The sequence below is a fragment of the Oncorhynchus masou genome, unplaced genomic scaffold, assembly GCF_036934945.1.
Source record: "Oncorhynchus masou masou isolate Uvic2021 unplaced genomic scaffold, UVic_Omas_1.1 unplaced_scaffold_700, whole genome shotgun sequence".
NCBI lineage: Eukaryota > Metazoa > Chordata > Actinopteri > Salmoniformes > Salmonidae > Oncorhynchus > Oncorhynchus masou.
The window spans coordinates 2,501-27,151 of record NW_027013460.1 but is presented as its reverse complement, the minus strand read 5'-3'; the positions used below and the strand labels follow the sequence as shown (position 1 = coordinate 27,151).

Here is a 24,651-nt window from a genome sequence, read left to right as displayed (position 1 = left end):
GATGGGTTATATTGGGGGGTTAGGAGGGTCAGGAGTTAGGGGCAGGGTTAGGAGGGTCCTGGGGAGTAGAGATGGGTTATATTGGGGCAGGGTTAGGAGGGTCCTGGGAGTAGAGATGGGTTATATTGGGGCAGGGTTAGGAGGGTCCTGGGGAGTAGAGATGGGTTATATTGGGGCAGGGTTAGGAGGGTCCTGGGGTAGTAGAGATAGGGGTCCTATATTTGGGGCAGGGTTAGGAGGGTCCTGGGGAGTAGAGATGGGTTATATTGGGGCAGGGTTAGGAGGGTCCTGGGAGTAGAGATGGGTTATATTGGGGCAGGGTTAGGAGGGTCCTGGGGAGTAGAGATGGGTTATATTGGGGCAGGGTTAGGAGGGTCCTGGGAGTAGAGATGGGTTATATTGGGGCAGGGTTAGGAGGGTCCTGGTTAGTAGAGATGGGTTATATTGGGGCAGGGTTAGGAGGGTCCTGGGGAGTAGAGATGGGTTATATTGGGGCAGGGTTAGGAGGGTCCTGGGAGTAGAGATGGGTTATATTGGGGCAGGGTTAGGAGGGTCCTGGGGGAGTAGAGATGGGTTATATTGGGGCAGGGTTAGGAGGGTCCTGGGAGTAGAGTCCTGGGGCAGGGTTAGGAGAGATGGGTTATATTGGGGCAGGGTTAGGAGGGTCCTGGGAGTAGAGATGGGTTATATTGGGGCAGGGTTAGGAGGGTCCTGGGAGTAGAGATGGGTTATATTGGGGCAGGGTTAGGAGGGTCCTGGGAGTAGAGATGGGTTATATTGGGGCAGGGTTAGGAGGGGAGTCCTGGAGGGTCCTGGGAGTAGAGATGGGTTATATTGGGGCAGGGTTAGGAGGGTCCTGGGGAGTAGAGATGGGTTATATTGGGGCAGGGTTAGGAGGGTCCTGGGAGTAGAGATGGGTTATATTGGGGCAGGGTTAGGAGGGTCCTGGGAGTAGAGATGGGTTATATTGGGGCAGGGTTAGGAGGGTCCTGGGAGTAGAGATGGGTTATATTGGGGCAGGGTTAGGAGGGTCCTGGTTAGTAGAGATGGGTTATATTGGGGCAGGGTTAGGAGGGTCCTGGGGAGTAGAGATGGGTTATATTGGGGCAGGGTTAGGAGGGTCCTGGGGAGTAGAGATGGGTTATATTGGGGCAGGGTTAGGAGGGTCCTGGTTAGTAGAGATGGGTTATATTGGGGCAGGGTTAGGAGGGTCCTGGGAGTAGAGATGGGTTATATTGGGGCAGGGTTAGGAGGGTCCTGGTTAGTAGAGATGGGTTATATTGGGGCAGGGTTAGGAGGGTCCTGGGGAGTAGAGATGGGTTATATTGGGGCAGGGTTAGGAGGGTCCTGGGGAGTAGAGATGGGTTATATTGGGGCAGAGTTAGGAGGGTCCTGGTTAGTAGAGATGGGTTATATTGGGGCAGGGTTAGGAGGGTCCTGGGGAGTAGAGATGGGTTATATTGGGGCAGAGTTAGGAGGGTCCTGGTTAGTAGAGATGGGTTATATTGGGGCAGGGTTAGGAGGGTCCTGGTTAGTAGAGATGGGTTATATTGGGGCAGGGTTAGGAGGGTCCTGGGAGTAGAGATGGGTTATATTGGGGCAGGGTTAGGAGGGTCCTGGGAGTAGAGATGGGTTATGGGTTATATTGGGGCAGATGGGTTATATTGGGGCAGGAGAGGGTCCTGGGAGTAGAGATGGGTTATATTGGGGCAGGGTTAGGAGGGTCCTGGGAGTAGAGATGGGTTATATTGGGGCAGGGTTAGGAGGGTCCTGGGAGTAGAGATGGGTTATATTGGGGCAGGGTTAGGAGGGTCCTGGGGAGTAGAGATGGGTTATATTGGGGCAGGGTTAGGAGGGTCCTGGGGAGTAGAGATGGGTTATATTGGGCAGGGTTATGAGGGTCCTGGGAGTAGTGATGGGTTATATTGGGCAGGGTTAGGAGGGTCCTGGGAGTAGTGATGGGTTATATTGGGGCAGGGTTAGGAGGGTCCTGGGAGTAGAGATGGGTTATATTGGGGCAGGGTTAGGAGGGTCCTGGGAGTAGAGATGGGTTATATTGGGGCAGGGTTAGGAGGGTCCTGGGAGTAGAGATGGGTTATTTTGGGGCAGGGTTAGGAGGGTCCTGGGAGTAGAGATGGGTTATTTTGGGGCAGGGTTAGGAGGGTCCTGGGAGTAGAGATGGGTTATTTTGGGGCAGGGTTAGGAGGGTCCTGGGGAGTGGAGATGGGTTATATTGGGGCAGGGTTAGGAGGGTCCTGGGAGTAGAGATGGGTTATATTGGGGCAGGGGGAGGGTCCTGGGAGTAGTTATTTTGGGGCAGGGTTAGGGTCCTGAGGAGTAGAGATGGGTTATATTGGGGTAGGGTTAGGAGGGTCCTGGGAGTAGAGATGGGTTATATTGGGGCAGGGTTAGGAGGGTCCTGGGGAGTAGAGATGGGTTGTATTGGGGCAGGATTAGGATGGTTCTTAATGGGGTCCTGGTGTGGGCAGTTGGTTATGGGATCTGGCCTGTCCTAATGGGAACCTGGTGAGGGAAGTTTGTTATGGGGACTGTCCTAATGGGATCCTGGTGAGGGCAGTTGGTTATGGGGACTGTCCTAATGGGAACCTGTAGAGGGCAGTTTGTTATGGGGAATGGCCTAATGGGATCCTGGTGAGGGCAGTTGGTTATGGGGACTGGTCTTAGAGAGTGTTGCTGGATATCGAGCAGGGTGGATGGGGAGTCCTGGTCTGTGTGGTCAGGTTATGGGAACTTCTTCTACTGGGGGTCACCCTGGCCACTCCTGAGCTGTATATCACAACCCAGCCTCAATGAGTTAACCTGCATACCTCAGTGATACCCTGACAGGTCACATGATCTGTCTGGAAGCCACAGACACTGACACAGCGATAAAGAGATTCAGATAGTCATTCTGTCATAACCCGGTCTCTATCTAACCTAACTACAATCTGACTGGAAGCGAAGAGACAAGGTCAAAGTGATCCTGCCCTGTGAGTAACTCAGGGCTAACCCCAGTCTCTACCTAACCTAGCCTCTCTCCTACTCTCTGTCTCTCTCCTCCTCTCTCTCGTCCTCTCTCGCCTCCTCTGTCTCCTCCCTGTCTCTCTCCTCCTCTCTCTCCTCCCCTGTCTCTCCTCCTGTCTCTCCTCCTCTGTCTCCCCTGTCTCTCTCCTACTCTCTGTCTCTCTCCTCCCCTCTTTCCTCCTCTCTCTCCTCCTATCTCTCTCCTCCTCTCTCTCATCCTCTGTCTCCTCCTGTCTCTCTCCTCCTCTCTCTCCCCACCTTGCTCTCCTCCTCTCTCTCCTCTCTCTCCTCCTCTGTCTTCTCCTGTCTCTCTCCTCCCCTCGCTCTCCTCCTGTCTCTCCTCCAATCGCTCTTCTCCTGTCTCTCCTCCTCTCTCCTCTCTTACTCCTCTCTCTCTCCTCTCTCCTCTCTCCTCCTCTCCCCTCCTCTCTCTCCTCCTGTCTCTCCTCCTCTGTCTCCTCCTCTCTCTCTCCTTCTCTCTCTCCTCCCCTCGCTCCCCTGTCTCTCCTCCTCTCTCTCCTCCTGTCTCTCCTCCTCTCTCCTCCTGTCTCTCCTCCTCTCTCCTCTCCTCCTGTCTCTCCTTCTGTCTCTCCTCCTGTCTCTCCTCCTCTCTCTCCTCTTGTCTTTCCTCCTCTCTAGGTGAGATGTATGTTGAACATCTGGGGTGTGATGCTGTTCATCCGTCTGTCCTGGGTGTTTGGACAGGCCGGCTGGGGTAAGTACAACACAGAGTAATAAATAATTGCACCACATAAACTATCATAAAAAAGAGTGCTATGTAGCACATTTGTTCCTGTAGGACAACAGGCTCCTCTTCAGGTCAGATAGAAGCCTTTAGGTTTCCAAAAAGAACCAGGTTACAAAAACATCATCTGGATTCCAAATAGATAAAGGTTGGTATAGGGAACCAGAAAGAGTTCTACCTATCTTAAATTCAGAGGGTTCCCCAATACTCCCCTACAGAAGTGGTATTTAAAGTTGGGGTCACGATGGGGTAACTGCAGTGGGGTCGCCAAAATGTTTTTAAAAAATCACATTTTAAACAATGAGGAGTACAGATTATTACTGTATTACTGTATACAATATACAAACGTTTTGAGAAAGATCATTTGAAAGCTACAATTTTATTGAGAAAATGTATTAATTGGTTTCTTTTCATGTTGATAAGAAATTAATATGCAATGAACATTTTAAGGTTGTGTCTTTAGATTTGTGTTGGGGTCGCAAGAAATTATTGGGGGGAAAATGGGGTCCCCAGAAATTCTGGTGGAAAAAATTGGCTCCCCACTGAAAAAGTTTGAATACCACTGACCTACTGGGACATTCTTTGTTGCACTCTTTGTTTCTGAGAGTGTAGAAATATGTACAACACAAAAAGACAACCAGTCAGCTCCCAGTGTCCTTCACTCTGAGGTCAAAGCAAGGGAAGTAGCTTGAATGTACCAGGTGTGTGTATGTGTGTGTGTTTGTGTGCATGTGTGTGTTTATCAGGGGTGAGGACCTCTTTATGGAGCATAACTAATGCATTTCAGAGGGCTGGCTGCAGTGCAGATAGAAACCATGACAGATATCAGAGTAAACCGCCTGCTGGAACTAACAGCCTACAGGCCTACAGCACCATTAGTCCTGAGAATGGACCATTTCAGACACACAGAATGCTTCACTATGTTTCTCAAGGTGTTGGAGGTGACTGGAGGGGACAGAATGCTTCACTATGTTTCTCAAGGTGTTGGAGGTGACTGGAGGGGACAGAATGCTTCACTGTGTTTCTCAAGGTGTTAGAGGTGACTGGGGGGGACAGAAGGCTTCACTGTGTTTCTCAAGGTGTTAGAGGTGACTGGAGGGGACAGAAGGCTTCACTGTGTTTCTTAAGGTGTTAGAGGTGACTGGAGGGGACTTCACTGTGTTTCTCAAGGTGTTAGAGGTGACTGGAGGGGACAGAAGGCTTCACTGTGTTTCTCAAGGTGTTAGAGGTGACTGGAGGGGACAGAAGGCTTCACTGTGTTTCTCAAGGTGTTGGAGGTGCCTGGAGGGGACAGAAGGCTTCACTGTGTTTCTCAAGGTGTTAGAGGTGACTGGAGGGGACAGAAGGCTTCACTGTGTTTCTCAAGGTGTTTTCTCAAGAGGTGACTGGAGGGGACAGAAGGCTTCACTGTGTTTCTCAAGGTGTTAGAGGTTGAGGTGACTGGAGGGGACAGAAGGCTTCACTGTGTTTCTCAAGGTGTTGAGAGGGACTGGAGGGGACAGAAGGCTTCACTGTGTTTCTCAAGGTGTTAGAGGTGACTGGAGGGGACAGAAGGCTTCACTGTGTTTCTCAAGGTGTTAGAGGTGACTGGAGGGGACAGAAGGCTTCACTGTGTTTCTCAAGGTGTTAGAGGTGACTGGAGGGGACAGAAGGCTTCACTGTGGAATTCAAACTTTGCAAAACATTGCATGCCTTCACATGTAGACAGACTGTAAATGGCCTGAGCAGGGGTGAGTTGGATTAACAGGTATTTTGTGTTTTAGGTCTGGGCATTGTGGTCATTGCTCTGAGCTGTGTGGTGACCACCGTCACAGGTCTCTCCATGTCTGCTATTTGCACCAATGGAGTGGTACGCGGAGGTGAGTCAACCAAATCAAATCAAATGTTATTTGTCACATGCGCCGAATACAACAGGTGTCGGAAGACCTTACAGTGAAATGTTTACTTACAAGTCCTTAACCAACAATGTTTTGAGAAAACTAAGTGCTAAGTAAAAAAAACATATAAGAAAAAAAGAAATAAACAAATAACAAATAATTAAAGAGCAGCAGTAAAATAACAGTAGCGAGGCTTCATACAGGCAATCAACACATTATAAACATGAGACAATGGTGAAAAACAGGGAGAGCTCTAAGGTTGTTCTCAATGACTGTCCACTGTATGTACAAGTATAGGAATGTTATTCTCCCTGCTCCCTACCTGCTCTGTGTCCACTGTATGTACAAGTATAGGAATGTTATTCTCCCTGCTCCCTACCTGCTCTGTGTCCACTGTATGTACAAGTATAGGAATGTTATTCTCCCTGCTCCCTACCTGCTCTGTGTCCACTGTATGTACAAGTAGAGGAATGTTATTCTCCCTGCTCCCTACCTGCTCTGTGTCCACTGTATGTACAAGTAGAGGAATGTTATTCTCCCTGCTCCCTACCTGCTCTGTGTCCACTGTATGTACAAGTATAGGAATGCTATTATCCCTGCTCCCTACCTGCTCTGTGTCCACTGTATGTACAAGTATAGGAATGTTATTCTCCCTGCTCCCTACCTGCTCTGTGTCCACTGTATGTACAAGTAGAGGAATGTTATGACTGATTGGTTTCCAGGAGGGGCGTACTACCTGATATCACGTAGTCTGGGACCAGAGTTTGGCGGTTCCATTGGTCTCATCTTCGCCTTCGCTAACGCTGTTGCCGTGGCGATGTACGTGGTGGGCTTCGCAGAGACTGTGGTTGACCTACTCAAGGTACGTAGCATCTGTGTGTGTGTGTGTGTGTGTGTGTGTGTGTGTGTGTGTGTGTGTGTGTGTGTGTGTGTGTGTCAGATCACTGACTGTGGTCCCTCTCTCCCCCTCCTTCCCTCTCCTCTACAGGAAAACGATGCCATGATGATAGATGAGCTGAATGACATCAGGATCATCGGCTGTATCTCGGTGGTACTGCTGCTGGGGATCTCAGTGGCCGGGATGGAGTGGGAGGCCAAGGTGAGATACTACACTACGCTACATTACATTACACAACACATTATACTACATTAAACTACAGTACACTGCATTATACAACACTACGCTACATTACATTACACTACACATTATACTACATTAAACTACAGTACACTACATTATACTACACTACGCTACATTACATTACACAACACATTATACTACATTAAACTACAGTACACTGCATTATACAACACTACGCTACATTACATTACACTACACATTATACTACATTAAACTACAATACACTACATTATACAACACTACACTACATTATACTACATTATACTAGACTATGCTACATTAAATTATACTACACATTATACTACATTAAACTACAGTACACTGCATTATACAACACTACGCTACATTACATTATACTACACATTATACTACATTAAACTACAGTACACTACATTATACAACACTACACATTACATTATACTACACATTATACTACATTAAACTACAGTACACTACATTATACAACACTACGCTACATTACATTATACATTACATTATACTACATTAAACTACAGTACACTGCATTATACTACACATTATACTACATTAAACTACAGTACACTACATTATACAACACTACGCTACATTACATTATACTACACATTATACTACATTAAACTACAGTACACTACATTATACAACACTACGCTACATTACATTATACTACACATTATACTACATTAAACTACAGTACACTACATTATACAACACTACGCTACATTATACTACATTATACTACACTACGCTACATTACATTATACTACACATTATACTACATTAAACTACAGTACACTGCATTATACAACACTACGCTACATTATACAACACTACGCTACATTACATTATACTACACATTATACTACATTAAACTACAGTACACTACATTATACAACACTACGCTACATTACATTATACTACACATTATACTACATTAAACTACAGTACACTACATTATACAACACTACGCTACATTACATTACACTACACATTATACTACATTAAACTACAGTACACTGCATTATTCAACACTACGCTACATTACATTATACTACACATTATACTACATTAAACTACAGTACACTACATTATACAACACTACGCTACATTATACTACATTATACTAGACTATGCTACATTACATTATACTACACTACACTACAATAAACAACACTACTCTACATTATACTACATTTGTAATGGTTTTCTTGTGGGGAAAGAGAGGCGGACCAAAATGCAGCGTGGTTAGTTTTGTGCATCTTTAATAAAGATGAAAGTACGACAATCTACAAAACAAGAAACGTGCAAAAACCAAAACAGTCCTATCTGGTGCCACAAACACAAAGACAGGAACAATCACCCACAAAACCCAACACAAAACAGGCTACCGAAATATGGTTCCCAATCAGAGACAATGACTAACACCTGCCTCTGATTGAGAACCATATCAGGCCAAACACAGAAACAGACAAACTAGACACACAACATAGAATGCCCACCCAGCTCACGTCCTGACCAACAATAAAACAAGGAAAACACACACGAACGATGGTCAGAACGTGACAACATTATACTACACTACATTATACAACAGTACGCTACTCTACGCTACATGACATTATATTACTCTACATTACATTACACTACTCTAATCTATGCTACATTGCAGTATACTACTCTACATTACATTATACTACACTACTCTACATTAGACTACTCTACTCTACGCTACATTACACGACTCTAAGCTACATTACATTATACTACTCTACGCTACATTACATTATACTACTCTACTCTACGCTACGGTACATTACATTATACTACTCTACACTAAATTACACTACTCTACTCTACATTACATTATACTGCTCTACATTACATTATACTACTCTACTCTACATTACACTACTCTACATTACATTATACTGCTCTACATTACATTATACTACTCTACTCTACATTACATTATACTACTCTACTCTACATTACATTATACTACTCTACACTAAATTACACTACTCTACTCTACATTACATTATACTACTCTACATTACATTATACTACTCTACTCTACATTACATTATACTACTCTACTCTACATTACATTATACTACTCTACACTAAATTACACTACGCTACTCTACATTACATTATACTACATTATATTATACTACTCATTACATTACATATATACTCTACGCTACATTACATTACATTACACTACTCTACTCTACTCTACATTACATTACACTACTCTACATTACATTATACTACTCTACACTAAATTACACTACTCTACTCTACATTACATTATACTGCTCTACATTACATTATACTACTACTCTACGCTACGGTACACAATGCTACTCTATTCTACGGTATTACATTATAGTACTCTACGCTAAATTACATTACTCTACACTACATTACACTACCCTACTATACTACATTACATTATACTACTCTATTACATTACATTACTCTACTCTATGCTACATTACATTATACTACTCTACGCTACATTACATTATATTACTACGCTACATTACATTATACTACTCTACATTACATTATACTACTCTACTCTACGCTACATTACATTACACTACTCTACTCTACATTACATTATACTACTCTACATTACATTATACTCTACTCTATACTTCGCTACTCTACGCTACATTACATTATCTACATTACATTATACTACTCTACTCTAAATCTACGGTTACTCTATTACATTACATTATACTACTCTACTACATTACATTATACTACTCTACATTACGTTATACTCTACGATACATTACATTATACTACTACTATACTACTACTAGTGTGAAAGGCATTACAAAGTACACTACTACGCTACATTACATTATACTAAGTCTACAACTACATTACACTACTCTACACTACATTATACTACTACATTACATTATACTACTCTACATTACATTATACTACTCTACTCTATGCTACATTACATTATATACTACACTACACTACATTACACTACTCTACATTACATTATACTACTCTACTCTATGCTACATTACATTATACTACTCTACACTACATTACATTATACTACCCTACATTACATTATACTACTCTACACTACATTACATTATTACTCTACATTACATTATACTACACTACATTACATTATACTACTCTACATTACATTATACTACTCTACTCTACGATACATTACATTATACCACACTACACTACAATACATTATACTACTCTACACTATATTATATTATACTACTCTACGCAACTCTACACTACATTACATTATAATACACTACACTACATTACATTATACTACTCTACATTACATTACACTACTCTACGATACATTACATTATACTACTCTACATTATATTATACAACTCTACACTACATTACATTATACTACTCTACACTACGGTACATTACACTACACTACATTACATTATACTACTCTACGATACATTACATTATACTACTCTACTCTACACTACGTTACATTGTACTACTTTACATTACATTACACTACTCTACTCTACATTACAGTATACTACTCTACCCTACATTACACTACCCTACTATACGCTACATTACATTATACTACTCTACGCTACATTACATTACTCTACTCTATGCTACATTACAGTATACTACTCTACACTACATTACACTACTCTAATCTACGCTACATTACATTATACTACTCTACATTACATTATACTACTCTACATTACATTATACTACTCTACGCTACATTACATTATCTACATTACATTATACTACTCTACATTACATTATACTACTCTACATTACATTATACTACACTACACTACATTACATTACACTACTCTACTCTACATTACATTATACTACTCTACACGACACTACATTATACTACTCTACATTACATTATACTACTCTACTCTACATTACACTATGCTACATTACATTATACTACTCTACATTACATTACTCTACTCTACGATACATTACATTATACTACTCTACGCTACATTACATTACATTATACTACTCTACGCTACATTACATTAAATTATACTACTCTACGCTACATTACATTATACTACACTACATTACATTATACTGCTCTACGCTACATTACATTACATTATACTACTCTACGCTACATTACATTAAATTATACTACTCTACGCTACATTACATTATACTACACTACATTACATTATACTGCTCTACACTACATTACATTACACTACTACTACCCTACATTACATTATACTACTCTACATTACATTATACTACTCTACTCTATGCTACATTACATTATACTACTCTACACTACATTACATTATACTACCCTACACTACATTATACTACTCTACACTACATTACATTATACTACTCTACACTACATTACATTATACTACCCTACACTACATTATAGTACTCTACACTACATTACATTATACTACGCTACATTACATTATACTACACTACATTACATTATACTACTCTACATTACATTATACTACTCTACTCTACGATACATTACATTATACCACACTACACTACAATACATTATACTACTCTACGCAACTCTACACTACATTACATTATAATACACTACACTACATTACATTATACTACTCTACATTACATTACACTACTCTACGATACATTACATTATACTACTCTACATTACATTATACGACTCTACACTACATTGCATTATACAACTCTACACTACGGTACATTACACTACACTACATTACATTATACTACTCTACGATACATTACATTATACTACTCTACTCTACACTACGTTACATTACATTATACTACTCTACTCTACGCTACTCTACACACCAATATCTCTACCTCTCTACTCTACAATACATTACATTACACTATTGTAATTATTCGCTCTACATTACACACATTGTATATAGACTACTCTACTGTATTACATTACATTAACTCTGTGTTGTCTGTTCACTCTACAATTGGCCACATTACATTACTAAAGGTATACTCTAAAAAACACTACATTACATTATACTCTACTCTACACTTCTACTACATTACATTATCTACTTACTCTACTTACACTACTAAATGACTTAAATGTAAATGTACATTACATTATACTACTCTACATTACATTATACTACTCTACTCTACATTACATTACACTACTCTACATTACATTATACACTACATTACATTATACTCTACTCTACATTACACTATACTACATTACATTACTACATTACATTATACTACTACTCTACTCTACACTACATTACATTATCTACTTACTTATACTACTACATTACATTATACTACTCTACTTACATTATCACATTACATTATACTTACATTACATTATACTACTCTACTCTACATTACATTATACTACTCTACACTACATTACATTATACTACTCTACTCTACATTACATTATACTACTCTACACTACATTACATTATACTACTCTACGCTACATTACATTATACTTATTACATTACTTACTCTACACTACATTACATTACATTACACTACTCTACTCTACACTACATTACATTATACTACTACACTACATTACATTACATACTACATTACATTATACTACTCTACTCTACACATTACACTTACATTACATTATACTACTCTACTCTACACTACATTACATTATACTACTCTACTCTACACTACATTACATTATACTTATACTACTCTACTCTACACTACATTACATTATACTACTCTACTCTACATTACATTATATTATACACTACTCTACTCTACTCTACACTACATTACATTATACCACATTATACTTACACTACATTGTTACATTACACTATACATTACATTATACTACATTCCATTACATTACATTACATTACACTACTACTACTACATTACATTATACTACATTACACTACATTATACTATGCTACACACTACATTATACTACTCTACTACACTACATTATACATTATACTACATTACTACACTACATTATACTTATACTACACTACATTACATTATACTACACTCTACACTACATTACATTATACTACATTATACTACACTACATTATACAACATTATACTACACTAAGCTGCACTACATTATAATATACTACACTACATTATACTATGCTATACTGCATTGTACTACACTACATTTTACTACAATACATTATACTATGCTACACTATTCTACATTATAATACACTACATTACATTATAATACGCTGCACTACATTATAATACACTACATTATAATACGCTATACGCATGCATTATACTACAATACATTATACTACAATACATTATACTATGCTACACTACGCTACATTATAATACACTACATTATAATACGCTACAATATAATACACTACATTATAATACGCTACTCAACGCTACATTATACTACACAGCATGATATAATACACAATACATACACTACACTACATTATGCTACTCTCACTACGCTACACTGCACTTCACTGTACAGCTAGAGACAGATCCACATACAGTGTGGTTCAAATCCCCATGTTTCCAGTAGAAAATGAATCAACTGATATCAACTTGACATCTTTCAATTCCATGTCTGATATTGACCGTAACTGAGATCAGAATGTGTTCAGCTCCTTATCACAGTCGGTTTCTCCTCTTCAGCTGTTGGAGAGGAATGGTGTGACCTTGTAACTGTCCTCTAGTGTCATATGAAAACTTTGTAACCCAGACTAACCTGTTGATGTCCTGTCTCTTCAGGCCCAGATCGGTTTGCTGATCATCCTCCTGGTAGCCATCGTCAACGTCTTCGTAGGAACTGGCATCCCAGCCTCCACCGACAAGAAGTCCAAAGGATTCTTTAACTATGACGGTAAGGCAACAGAGGTTTCTTTCACAATGATAGAGGAATTCATCCAATACATAACCTTTATAATGCTCACATTTATAATCAAGCTATATTAGTTGCATGAAGAGAGCCCTGAGTTTGTCCTGCGCAGGTCACATGGTCAGGAGGAGAACATGTATTTTTCTATACTCTGTCACATACTCTGTCTATACTCTGTCACAAATGACACACAGAGACAGCATCACCAGTTTGACACAGAGACACCCTTCTCATCCTCATCTATTCTCTTCTCTTTCTCCCCCACAGCCAAAATATTTATGGAGAACTTACCGCCGGACTTCCGAGATGGAGAGACGTTCTTCTCTGTGTTCGCCATCTTCTTCCCTGCTGCCACGGGTATCCTGGCCGGAGCTAACATCTCTGGTGACCTGAAGGTATGAAGGGCAGAAAATGACCCACTATGTTCCTCTGCCTGACCACACAGATCTCAGTTCACTGTTAACATACGACTCAGAGAGATGTGTTCTTGTAGTCATGTTTCTTAACATTATATTATGACATTTCAGATTTAGATATGATTATTTTCACGAAGTAGTTTGTAGCTTTATAAGTAGCTTTATAAACTACTGTATATTTCTCTTTAGGGTAGCTTTATAAACTACTGTATATTTATCTTCAGGGTAGCTTTATAAACTACTGTATATTTCTCTTTAGGTTAGCTTTATAAACTACTGTATATTTATCTTTAGGGTAGCTTTATAAACTACTGTATATTTCTCTTTAGGGTAGCTTTTCTGTAGCACAACCTCTTCCTGTGTGAAGTCATTGGTAGCTTGGAGAGAGAGAGAGAGAGAGATATAAACAGAGAGAGAGAGAGAGAGAGAGAGAGAGAGAGTGATGTCTACTGTTAATTTTTATTGTTTATTTCACTTTATATATTATCTATCTTACTTGCCTTGGCAATGTTAACACATGTTTCCCATGCCAATAAAGCCCTTGAATTGAATTGAATTGAGAGAGAGAGAGAGAGAGAGAGAGAGAGAGAGAGAGAGAGAGAGGTGGATGGCAAGAGAGAGAGAGAAATACTCTTTATTGTGTCTGTGAACAGGCACCTTCACTTTAAACAGCAGAAAATGATGATCCCATAGACCCAAACCACTGTTTCCTCCAGCTATCACTTCTGCTGTTTATCTCTGGTTCTACTGCAGGATCCCCAGGATGCCCTCCCTAAAGGAACCCTGCTGGCCATCCTCATCACTGGAGTCACATACCTGGGAGTCGCCCTCTGTGTCTGTAAGGATGCACGCGCGCACGAGAACGCACACACAAACGCACACACAAAACCCTCCCTAAATGTTGTGTCTGTTCTGTTTTCTGATTGATCAGCTGCCACGGTGGTGCGTGATGCAACAGGAAACATCAATGACACCATTGCCACAGGGATGGACATGTTCTGTAACGGTACCAACACTGCTGCCTGTGAGCAGGGATGGAACTTCTCCTCCTGTGATGTCAGCAGCTGCAAGTTTGGCTCCATGAACAACTTCCAGGTACAAGAACAACAACAACAATGTAACAACAATCAAACAACACAGTTACACATTCAGTACAACAACACAAAATGGAACACTCACTGCAACACAACAAAATAACCAGACACACACACACAGTCCAGTGAAACTAAACAGCCCCTGTGTCTCCTCCTCCCCAGGTGATGACCATGGTGTCGGGGTTCGGTCCTCTCATCACAGCAGGAACCTTCTCTGCCACCCTCTCCTCCGCCCTCGCCTCCCTCGTCAGCGCACCCAAAGTCTTCCAGGTCAGTCACACTACTACTGTCTATCATCTGTCTGCTCACTTGATCCTCATTCATCAGCTCTGAGGGTTCCAGGTACTACTACAAGGTCTATGATGAGTGAAATAGAGCCTCTCTCTTTTTCATGTTCCTTCTAGCCAGATGACAACAATTGTCAAACTATGTTACAATCAGCTAACTCCCACTCCTCCATCCTCTACCTCTCTCTCTTCCTCCTCCCCCACCTCTTCATCCACCCTTCTCTTCCTGCTCCTCCTCACCTTCTCGCCCCCCTCTTTCTCTTCTTCCTCCTCTTCCTCCTCTCAGGCTCTGTGTAAAGACAACATCTACACTGCACTGAAGTTCTTCGCCAAGGGACACGGCAAGAATAACGAGCCAATCAGAGGCTACGTTCTGACTTTCATCATCGCTGTCGCCTTCATAATCATCGGTAAGTGAGGTCACTACACACATTTAAGATAAACCACAGTCGCCAATTAGTTTAATATTGGTAATGTCACAAACAACTCAAATGAATCTCTGTTGTGTCTCTCTCTCTCTGTGTGTGTGTGTGTGTGTGTGTGTGTGTGTGTGTGTGTGTGTGTGTGTGTGTGTGTGTGTGTGTGTGTGTGTGTGTGTGTGTGTGTGTGTGTGTGTGTGTGTGTGTGTGTGTGTGTGTGTTTGTGTGTAGCCGATCTGAACGTCATCGCGCCCATCATCTCCAACTTCTTCCTGGCATCGTATGCCCTCATCAACTTCTCCTGCTTCCACGCTTCATACGCTAAGTCCCCAGGTACTCTCTCTAACTCTCTCTCTCTCTCTCTCTCTCTCTCTCTCTTTAACTCTCTCTCTCTCTCTCTCTCTCTCTCTCTTTAACTCTCTCTCTTTCTTTAGCTCTCTCTCTCTTTAACTCAATTCAATACAATTCAAGGGCTTTATTTGCCTTGGAAACATGTGTTAACATTGCCAAAGCAAGTAAGGTAGATAATATATAAAGTGAATATATAAAGTGAAAAACAATAACAATTAACAGTAAACATTACTCATACAGAAGTTTCAAAACAATAAAGACATTGCAAATGTCATATTATATATATACAGTGTTTTAACAATGTACAAATGGTTAAAGGACACAAGATAAAATAAATAAGCATAAATATGGGTTGTATTTACAATGGTGTTTGTTCTTCACTGGTTGCCCTTTTCTCGTGGCCACAAATCTTGCTGCTGTGATGGCACACTGTGGAATTTCACCCAGTAGATATGGGAGTTTTTCAAAATTGGATTTGTTTTCAAATTCTTTGTGGATCTGTGTAATCTGAGGGAAATATGTCTCTCTAATATGGTCATACATTGCGCAGGAGGTTAGGAAGTGCAGCTCAGTTTCCACCTCATTTTGTGGGCAGTGAGCACATAGCCTGTCTTCTCTTGAGAGCCATGTCTGCCTACGGCGGCCTTTCTCAATAGCAAGGCTATGCTCACTGAGTCTGTACATAGTCAAAGCTTTCCTTAATTTTGGGTCAGTCACAGTGGTCAGGTATTTTGCCGCTGTGTACTCTCTGCGTAGGGCCAAATAGCATTCTAGTTTGCTCTGTTTTTTTGTTAATTCTTTCCAATGTGTCAAGTAATTATCTTTTTGTTTTCTAATGATTTGGTTGGGTCTAATTGTGCTGTTGTCTTGGGGCTCTATAGGGTGTGTTTGTGTTTGTGAACAGAGCCCCAGGACCAGCTTGCTTAGGGGACTCTTCTCCAGGTTCATCTCTCTGTAGGTGATGGCTTTGTTATGGAAGGTTTGGGAATCGCTTCCTTTTACTCTCTCTGTAACTCTGTAACTGTTGTCTCCTGTGATCTCTCCCCTGTGTAGGCTGGAGGCCAGCGTACAGGTACTACAACATGTGGTTGTCTCTGTTTGGAGCGGTGCTCTGCTGTGGTGTGATGTTTGTCATCAACTGGTGGGCTGCTCTCCTCACCTACGCAATCGAGATCTTCCTATATGTCTACGTCACTGTCAAGAAGCCAAGTGAGACACAGACATTGATTTGCATCACGCTGACATTCGAATACATATGAACCAATCACACACAGAGAACCAGTGTACATTACCACATGGGAAGCCTGGGCTGGCCAAAAGTAATACTATGATAAAGGAATGAGTACATAGGGATGACATAAGATGTACATAGCTACTACATATGACATACGTAGCATCTCTAAGTTCAGTGTTAACATCAGTGTGTTCTGTTGTCCTCAGATGTGAACTGGGGCTCGTCCACTCAGGCCGTGACGTTTGTCAGCGCGGTCAACAACGCTCTGTCACTGACCGGAGTAGAGGACCATGTTAAGAACTTCAGGTAAGAGCCAACAGAAGCCACTGGTATTACACGTCTTACTATGCTGTTGGATGGCGAGTGGAAGAAAACCTACTCTGTTCATGGTTAGAGGTGAAATGAAAAGAAGGGGATAGGTACAATACAGCTCTGCATTCTAACCTGAAAGTGTACAATGTTAAGAAGACTAATGTGATTTCGATAACTGACTGTTATCCCCCCTCCTCAGACCTCAGTGTATGGTGCTGACAGGAGCACCTCAGAACAGACCGGCACTCCTGGACCTGGCTCATTGTTTCACTAAGAACTACGGACTCTGTCTCACATGTGAAGTCTTTGTGGTAAGAGGACAGACATTTGATTAAAGTCACCAAGTTCTTCATCCTTCAATTCCTCCTTCACACACAGCGCTATGAGATAATATCCCCTCCTATCTCTCCCCAGGGCCCCAGAACAGAGACATTGACAGATGTGAACACTGGAATGGAGAAGAACCAGATGTGGCTGAATAAGAAGAAGAGAAAAGCCTTCTATGCTGCGGTGGCCTGTGACTCCTTCAGACAGGGAACTGAGAACCTCATGCAGGTGCACCGCCACGTCTACTACCTGGACATATAATCACCTCGAATAGATACACATATATGGGGTACACCTGGGGTACGACTCTGTGGTAGTTATTGACTGCTGCAGGAACCTACACATGGATTCATCATTTATAATATATACACAAACACACACTTTGATAGGAAGGCTTTCTATACTACTTGTATTATTGCCTCTTACATGAGTACAATACATCAATTCATGGAGATATCAAGCCTAATGGTTCATCCTTAAGAGTCTATTGACACATGTGCATCAATCTAAGCAACATTATAAAAAAATCCCTATCAAAATCCATCAGTTTAAGCTGGAGATATGAGTTTCTGCATGGGCTGTATCTCAATCCACCGCAGGCCTGTCACCCTTCCACATCTGTGGTGGAAGGTTGCCGAGCGACAGCGGTGTTTGTCAGACCATGAGACATCCCCAAAATCGGTCTTCTCATGAAAAAGTCTGTAGGGTCCGAAGAGCCTACAAACTATGGAAAAGGGAGACTCTCACAAATACGATGGTGTTCTCAGTTTTGCTCTACGACTCCCCCATGTGTTACGGGACTCGTCTGAAGGTAACCCATACAAATGGATAGAAGCATGGAGTTAAATATGTGTCCAAAAATTTTTGAATATGTCTAATATCTCCTAGATATAGGACAGACAATTCAAAACCTTATTCCTTATGATTTTTTTAAATGTATTTTTTTTCCATTTATAAATGTGTTATTCAATGCGTTTCTATGGGCTATAGTAGTAACGCTGTAGCAGCAGCAGCGTAGTAGAGCAGCGTAGTAGAGCAGCGTAGCAGCAGCAGCGTGGCAGCAGCAGCGTGGCAGAGCAGCGTGGCAGAGCAGCGTAGCAGAGCAGCGTAGTAGAGCAGCGTAGTAGAGCAGCGTAGCAGCAGCAGCGTGGCAGCAGCAGCGTGGCAGAGCAGCGTAGTAGAGCAGCGTAGTAGAGCAGCGTAGCAGCAGCAGCGTGGCAGCAGCAGCGTGGCAGCAGCAGCGTAGCAGAGCAGCGTAGCAGAGCAGCGTAGCAGAGCAGCGTAGCAGCAGCAGCGTGGCAGTAGAGCAGCGTAGCAGAGCAGCGTAGTAGAGCAGCGTAGCAGCAGCAGCGTGGCAGCAGCAGCAGCGTAGCAGCAGCAGCGTAGTAGCAGCAGCAGCGTAGTAGAGCGTAGTAGAGCAGCGTAGCAGAGCAGCGTAGCAGAGCAGCGTAGCAGCAGCAGCGTAGCAGCAGCAGCGTAGAGCAGAGCAGCCTAGCAGCAGCAGCTTAGTAGAGCAGCGTAGTAGAGCAGCGTAGAGCAGCGTAGCAGCAGCAGCGTGTAGTAGAGCAGCGTAGCAGCAGCAGCGTAGCAGCAGCAGCATAGCAGCAGCAGCGTAGCAGAGCAGCGTAGCAGAGCAGCGTGGCAAATCAAATCAAATTTTATTTGTCACATACACATGGTTAGCAGATGTTAATGCGAGTGTAGCGAAATGCTTGTGCTTCTAGTTCCGACAATGCAGTAATAACCAACAAGTAATCTAACTAACAATTCCTAAACTACTGTCTTATACACAGTGTAAGGGGATAAAGAATATGTACATAAGAATATATGAATGAGTGATGGTACAGAGCAGTATAGGCAAGATACAGTAGATGGTAACGAGTACAGTATATACATATGAGATGAGTATGTAAACAAAGTGGCATAGTTAAAGTGGCTAGTGATACATGTATTACATAAGGATGCAGTCGATGATATAGAGTACAGTATATACGTATGCATATGAGATGAATAATGTAGGGTAAGTAACATTATATAAGGTAGCATTGTTTAAAGTGGCTAGTGATATATTTACATCATTTCCCATCAATTCCCATTATTAAAGTGGCTGGAGTTGAGTCAGTGTCAGTGTGTTGGCAGCAGCCACTCAATGTTAGTGGTGGCTGTTTAACAGTCTGATGGCCTTGAGATAGAAGTTGTTTTTCAGTCTCTCGGTCCCAGCTTTGATGCACCTGTACTGACCTCGCCTTCTGGATGATAGCGGGGTGAACAGGCAGTGGCTCAGGTGGTTGATGTCCTTGATGATCTTTATGGCCTTCCTGTAACATCGGGTGGTGTAGGTGTCCTGGAGGGCAGGTAGTTTGCCCCCGGTGATGCGTTGTGCAGACCTCACTACCCTCTGGAGAGCCTTACGGTTGAGGGCGGAGCAGTTGCCGTACCAGGCGGTGATACAGCCCGCCAGGATGCTCTCGATTGTGCATCTGTAGAAGTTTGTGAGTGCTTTTGGTGACAAGCCAAATTTTTCAGCCTCCTGAGGTTGAAGAGGCGCTGCTGCGCCTTCTTCACGATGCTGTCTGTGTGAGTGGACCAATTCAGTTTGTCTGTGATGTGTATGCCGAGGAACTTAAAACTTGCTACTCTCTCCACTACTGTTCCATCGATGTGGATAGGGGGTGTTCCCTCTGCTGTTTCCTGAAGTCCACAATCATCTCCTTAGTTTTGTTGACGTTGAGTGCAGCGTTGAGCAGCAGCATAGCAGAGCAGCGTAGCAGAGCAGCGTAGCAGAGCAGCGTAGCAGAGCAGCGTGGCAGCAGAGCAGCGTGGCAGCAGCAGCGTAGCAGAGCAGCGTAGCAGAGCAGCGTAGCAGAGCAGCGTAGCAGAGCAGCGTGGCAGAGCAGCGTGGCAGCAGCAGCGTGGCAGCAGCAGCAGCAGCGTAGCAGAGCAGCGTAGCAGAGCAGCGTAGCAGAGCAGCGTGGCAGCAGCAGCAGCGTAGCAGAGCAGCGTAGCAGAGCAGCGTAGTAGAGCAGCGTAGCAGAGCAGCGTAGTAGAGCAGCGTAGCAGCAGCAGCGTAACAGGGAAGCAGCGTAGCAGCAGCAGCGTAGCAGCAGCGTAACAGGGAAGCAGCGTAGCAGCAGCAGCGTAACAGCAGCAGCGTGGCAGAACAGCGTAACAGCAACGTAGCAGCGTAGCAGCAGCAGTGTAACAGCAGCAGCGTGGCAGAACAGCGTAACAGCAACGTAGCAGCGTAGCAGCAGTGTAGCAGCAGCGTAGCAGCATAGTCCAGTCTTGACTAGTTTTACACAGCATTTCTACCTCCCTTCAGTCCAGCCTAGCTCAGCCCAGACAGAATTGGTGTCTTAGTTAATGAGGTAGGAAGAGGAGAAGTTAGAGTTATGGTCCATTTATGGTTGTCTTTATCACATTGGAACGGAGATAAGACTGTGTAGCGTGGTGTGGGTGGTCAAGAGGAGTGCTAGCTTTAAAGAGAAGCCAGATTAAACAGAACTATAGTCTATCAGTGACTAACACGATGGTGAATGAGATCCTGCAGACAAATACAGTGCCTTCGGAAAGTATTCAGACCCCTTGACTATTTCTATATTTTGTTACGTTACAGCCTTATTCTAAAATTGATTAAATTGTTTTTTCCCCTCGTCAATCTAGACACAATACCCAATAATGACAAAGCAAAACAGGTTTTTAGAAATGTTTGCTAATTTATTAAAAATAAACTGAAATATTACATTTAGATAAGTAAATGTAATATTTACTCAGTACTTTGTTGAAGCACCTTTGGCAGCGATTACAGCATCGAGTCTTCTTGGGTATGACGCTACAAGCTTGGCACATCTATATTAGGGGAGTTTCTCCCATTCTTCTCTGCAGATCCTCTCAAACTCTGTCAGGTTGGATGGGGAGCGTTGCTGCACAGCTATTTTCACATCTCTCCAGAGATGTTCAATTGGGTTCAAGTCCGGGCTCTGGCTGGGCCACTCAAGGACATTCAGAGACTTGTCTTGAAGCCATTCCTGAATTGTCGTGGCTGTGTGCTTAGGGTCTTTTTCCTATTGGAAGGTGAACCTTCACCACAGTCTGAGGTCCTGAGGGCTCTGGAGCAGGTTTTCATCAAGGATCTCTCTGTACATTGCTCCGTTCATCTTTCCCTCGATCCTGACCAGTCTCCCAGTCCCTGCCGCTGAAGAACATCCACACAGCATGATGCTGCCACCACTATGCTTCACCGTAGGGATAGTGCCAGGTTTACTCCAGACGTGATGCTTGGCATTCAGGCCAAAGACTTCAATCTTGGTATCATCAGATCAGAGAATCTTGTTTCTCATTCACTGAGAGTTTTTAGGTGCCTTTTGGCAAACTCCAAGTGGGCTGTCATGAGCCTTTTACTGAGGAGTGACCTCCGTCTGGCCACTCTACCATAAAGGCCTGATTGGTGGAGTGCTGCAGAGATGGTTGTCTCTCTGGAAGGTTCTCCCATCTCCACAGAGGAACTCTAGAGCTCTGGCAGAGTGACCATCGGGTTCTTGGTCACCTCCCTGACCAAGGCCCTTCTCCCCGAATGATCAGTTTGGCCGGGTGGACAGCTCTAGGAAGAGTGTTGGGGGTTCCAAACTTCTTCCATTTAAAAATGATGGAGGCCACTGTTTTCTTGGGGACCTTCAATGTTGCAGAAATGTTGGTAACCTTCCCAGATCTGTGCCTCGACACACTCCTGTCTCGGAGGTCTACGGACAATTCCTTCGACCTCATGGCTTGTTTTTTGCTCTGACATGCACTGTCAACTGTGGGACCTTATATAAACAGGTGCGTGCCTTTCCAAATCATGTCCAATCAATTGAATTTACCACAGGTGGACTCCAATCAAGTTGTAAAAGCATCTCACGGATGATCAATGGAAACAGGATGCACCTGAGCTCTATTTCGAGTCTCATTGCAAAGCGTCTAAATACTTATGTGAATAAGGTATTTCAGTTTTTTACATTTTAATACATTCGCAAATGTTTCTAAAAACCTGTTTTCGCTCTGTCATTATGGGGAATTCTGTGTAGATTGCTGAGGATTTTTTATGTGTAGATTGCTGAGGCTGTAACGTAACAAAAATGTGGAAAAAGTCGAGGGTCGGAATAATTTCCGAAGGCAGTGTACCTCTTCAGAGATCAGGGAGGTTAATTAATCAGGCTGTGAAACAAATAACTTTATAGTATTGTTTACTAGGCTATTCTCAACTTCTGTGTTTTTGGAATGTACTTTTCATTAATAAAATACTATTTTTGCTGGAAAGTGGAAACACTTTTTTTGGAAGAAGATTTCAAACCTTTCTGAGTGGAATGCGGTCTTGGAGTCAAATACATATCATGTCAAATACTTCCAAACGCGACCTTGATTTAAGTTGACCAGCATGCAGGGTTGGTGAAGTGTGCAGTTTGGAGATGATTCCATTGGTTTTATTGCAGGCAGGAAAATCTGCTTGAATGCAGGTAGTGTAAGTCTTTCAAGATCAGCCTGTGTGTTATAACCTGCTGTCCCTCTCTGTCCTAGGCATCAGGTCTGGGTCGTCTGAAACCCAACATTCTGATGATGGGCTTCCAAGAAGGACTGGAGGACAGCAGACACAGTTGGCGTACAGAGCTATGTAGGAGTACTGCAGTAAGTCACACTCATACACTGAGTGGAACACCTGCTCTTTCCATGATAGACTGACCAGCTGATTCCAGGTGAAAGCTATGATCCCTTATTGATGTCACCTTTTAAATCCACTTCAATCAGTGTAGATGAAGAGGAGGAGACGGGTTAAAGAAGGATTTTTAAGCATTGAGACAATTGAGACATGGATTGTATATGTGTGGCATTCAGATGGAGAATGGGCGAGACAAAACATTTACGTGCCTTTAAACAGAGTATGGTGGTAGGTGCCAGACCAACTGGTTTGTGTCAAGAACTGCAATGCTGCTGGGTTTTTAACACTGAACAGTTTCCCATGTGTATCAAGAATGGTCCACCAACCAAAGGACATCCAGCCAACTTGACACAACTGTGGGAAGCATTGGAGTCGACATGGGCCACCATCCCAGTGGAACGCTTTCGACACCTTGTAGAGTCCATGCCCCGATGAATTGAGGCTGTTCTGAGGGCAAAGGGGGGAGGGGGGTGCAACTCAATGTTAGGAAGGTGTTCCTAATGTTTGGTATACTCAGTGTACACACACACACACACAAAATAAGCAAGATAAGTGCTAACTGTGTGTTATTAAAGTGTATGTCCTGTGCCGGGTGTGTGTTTTTAGCGATGCATTTGACTTTGAGTACGGAACCGTGGTACTAAGGATGAACCAGGGACTGGACATCTCACACATCATAAAGGCTCAGGGTGAGTACACACACACGCATGCATACACACACACACACACACACACACACACACGCACGCACACATACACACACACACACACACACACACACACACACACACACACACACACACACACACACACACACACA

The 24,651-nt window shown here is 42.7% G+C and overlaps 1 protein-coding gene across 1 annotated transcript; it reads left to right on the top strand.

The window, feature by feature from the left end:
* The first annotated feature begins 3,642 nt into the window (after positions 1–3,642).
* LOC135537033 (solute carrier family 12 member 1-like) lies at positions 3,643–24,541 on the top strand. Its single transcript, XM_064963247.1, has 17 exons — positions 3,643–3,739; positions 5,533–5,628; positions 6,369–6,508; positions 6,635–6,745; positions 13,573–13,684; positions 13,967–14,094; positions 14,869–14,953; positions 15,047–15,210; positions 15,372–15,479; positions 15,783–15,906; positions 16,147–16,248; positions 17,320–17,475; positions 17,707–17,806; positions 18,012–18,123; positions 18,227–18,367; positions 23,693–23,800; positions 24,438–24,541. The coding sequence occupies exons 1-17, from the start codon at positions 3,673–3,675 to the stop codon at positions 24,447–24,449; spliced, it is 1,866 nt and encodes a 621-aa protein (XP_064819319.1). The 5' UTR covers positions 3,643–3,672; the 3' UTR covers positions 24,450–24,541.
* The last annotated feature ends 110 nt before the right edge of the window (positions 24,542–24,651 follow it).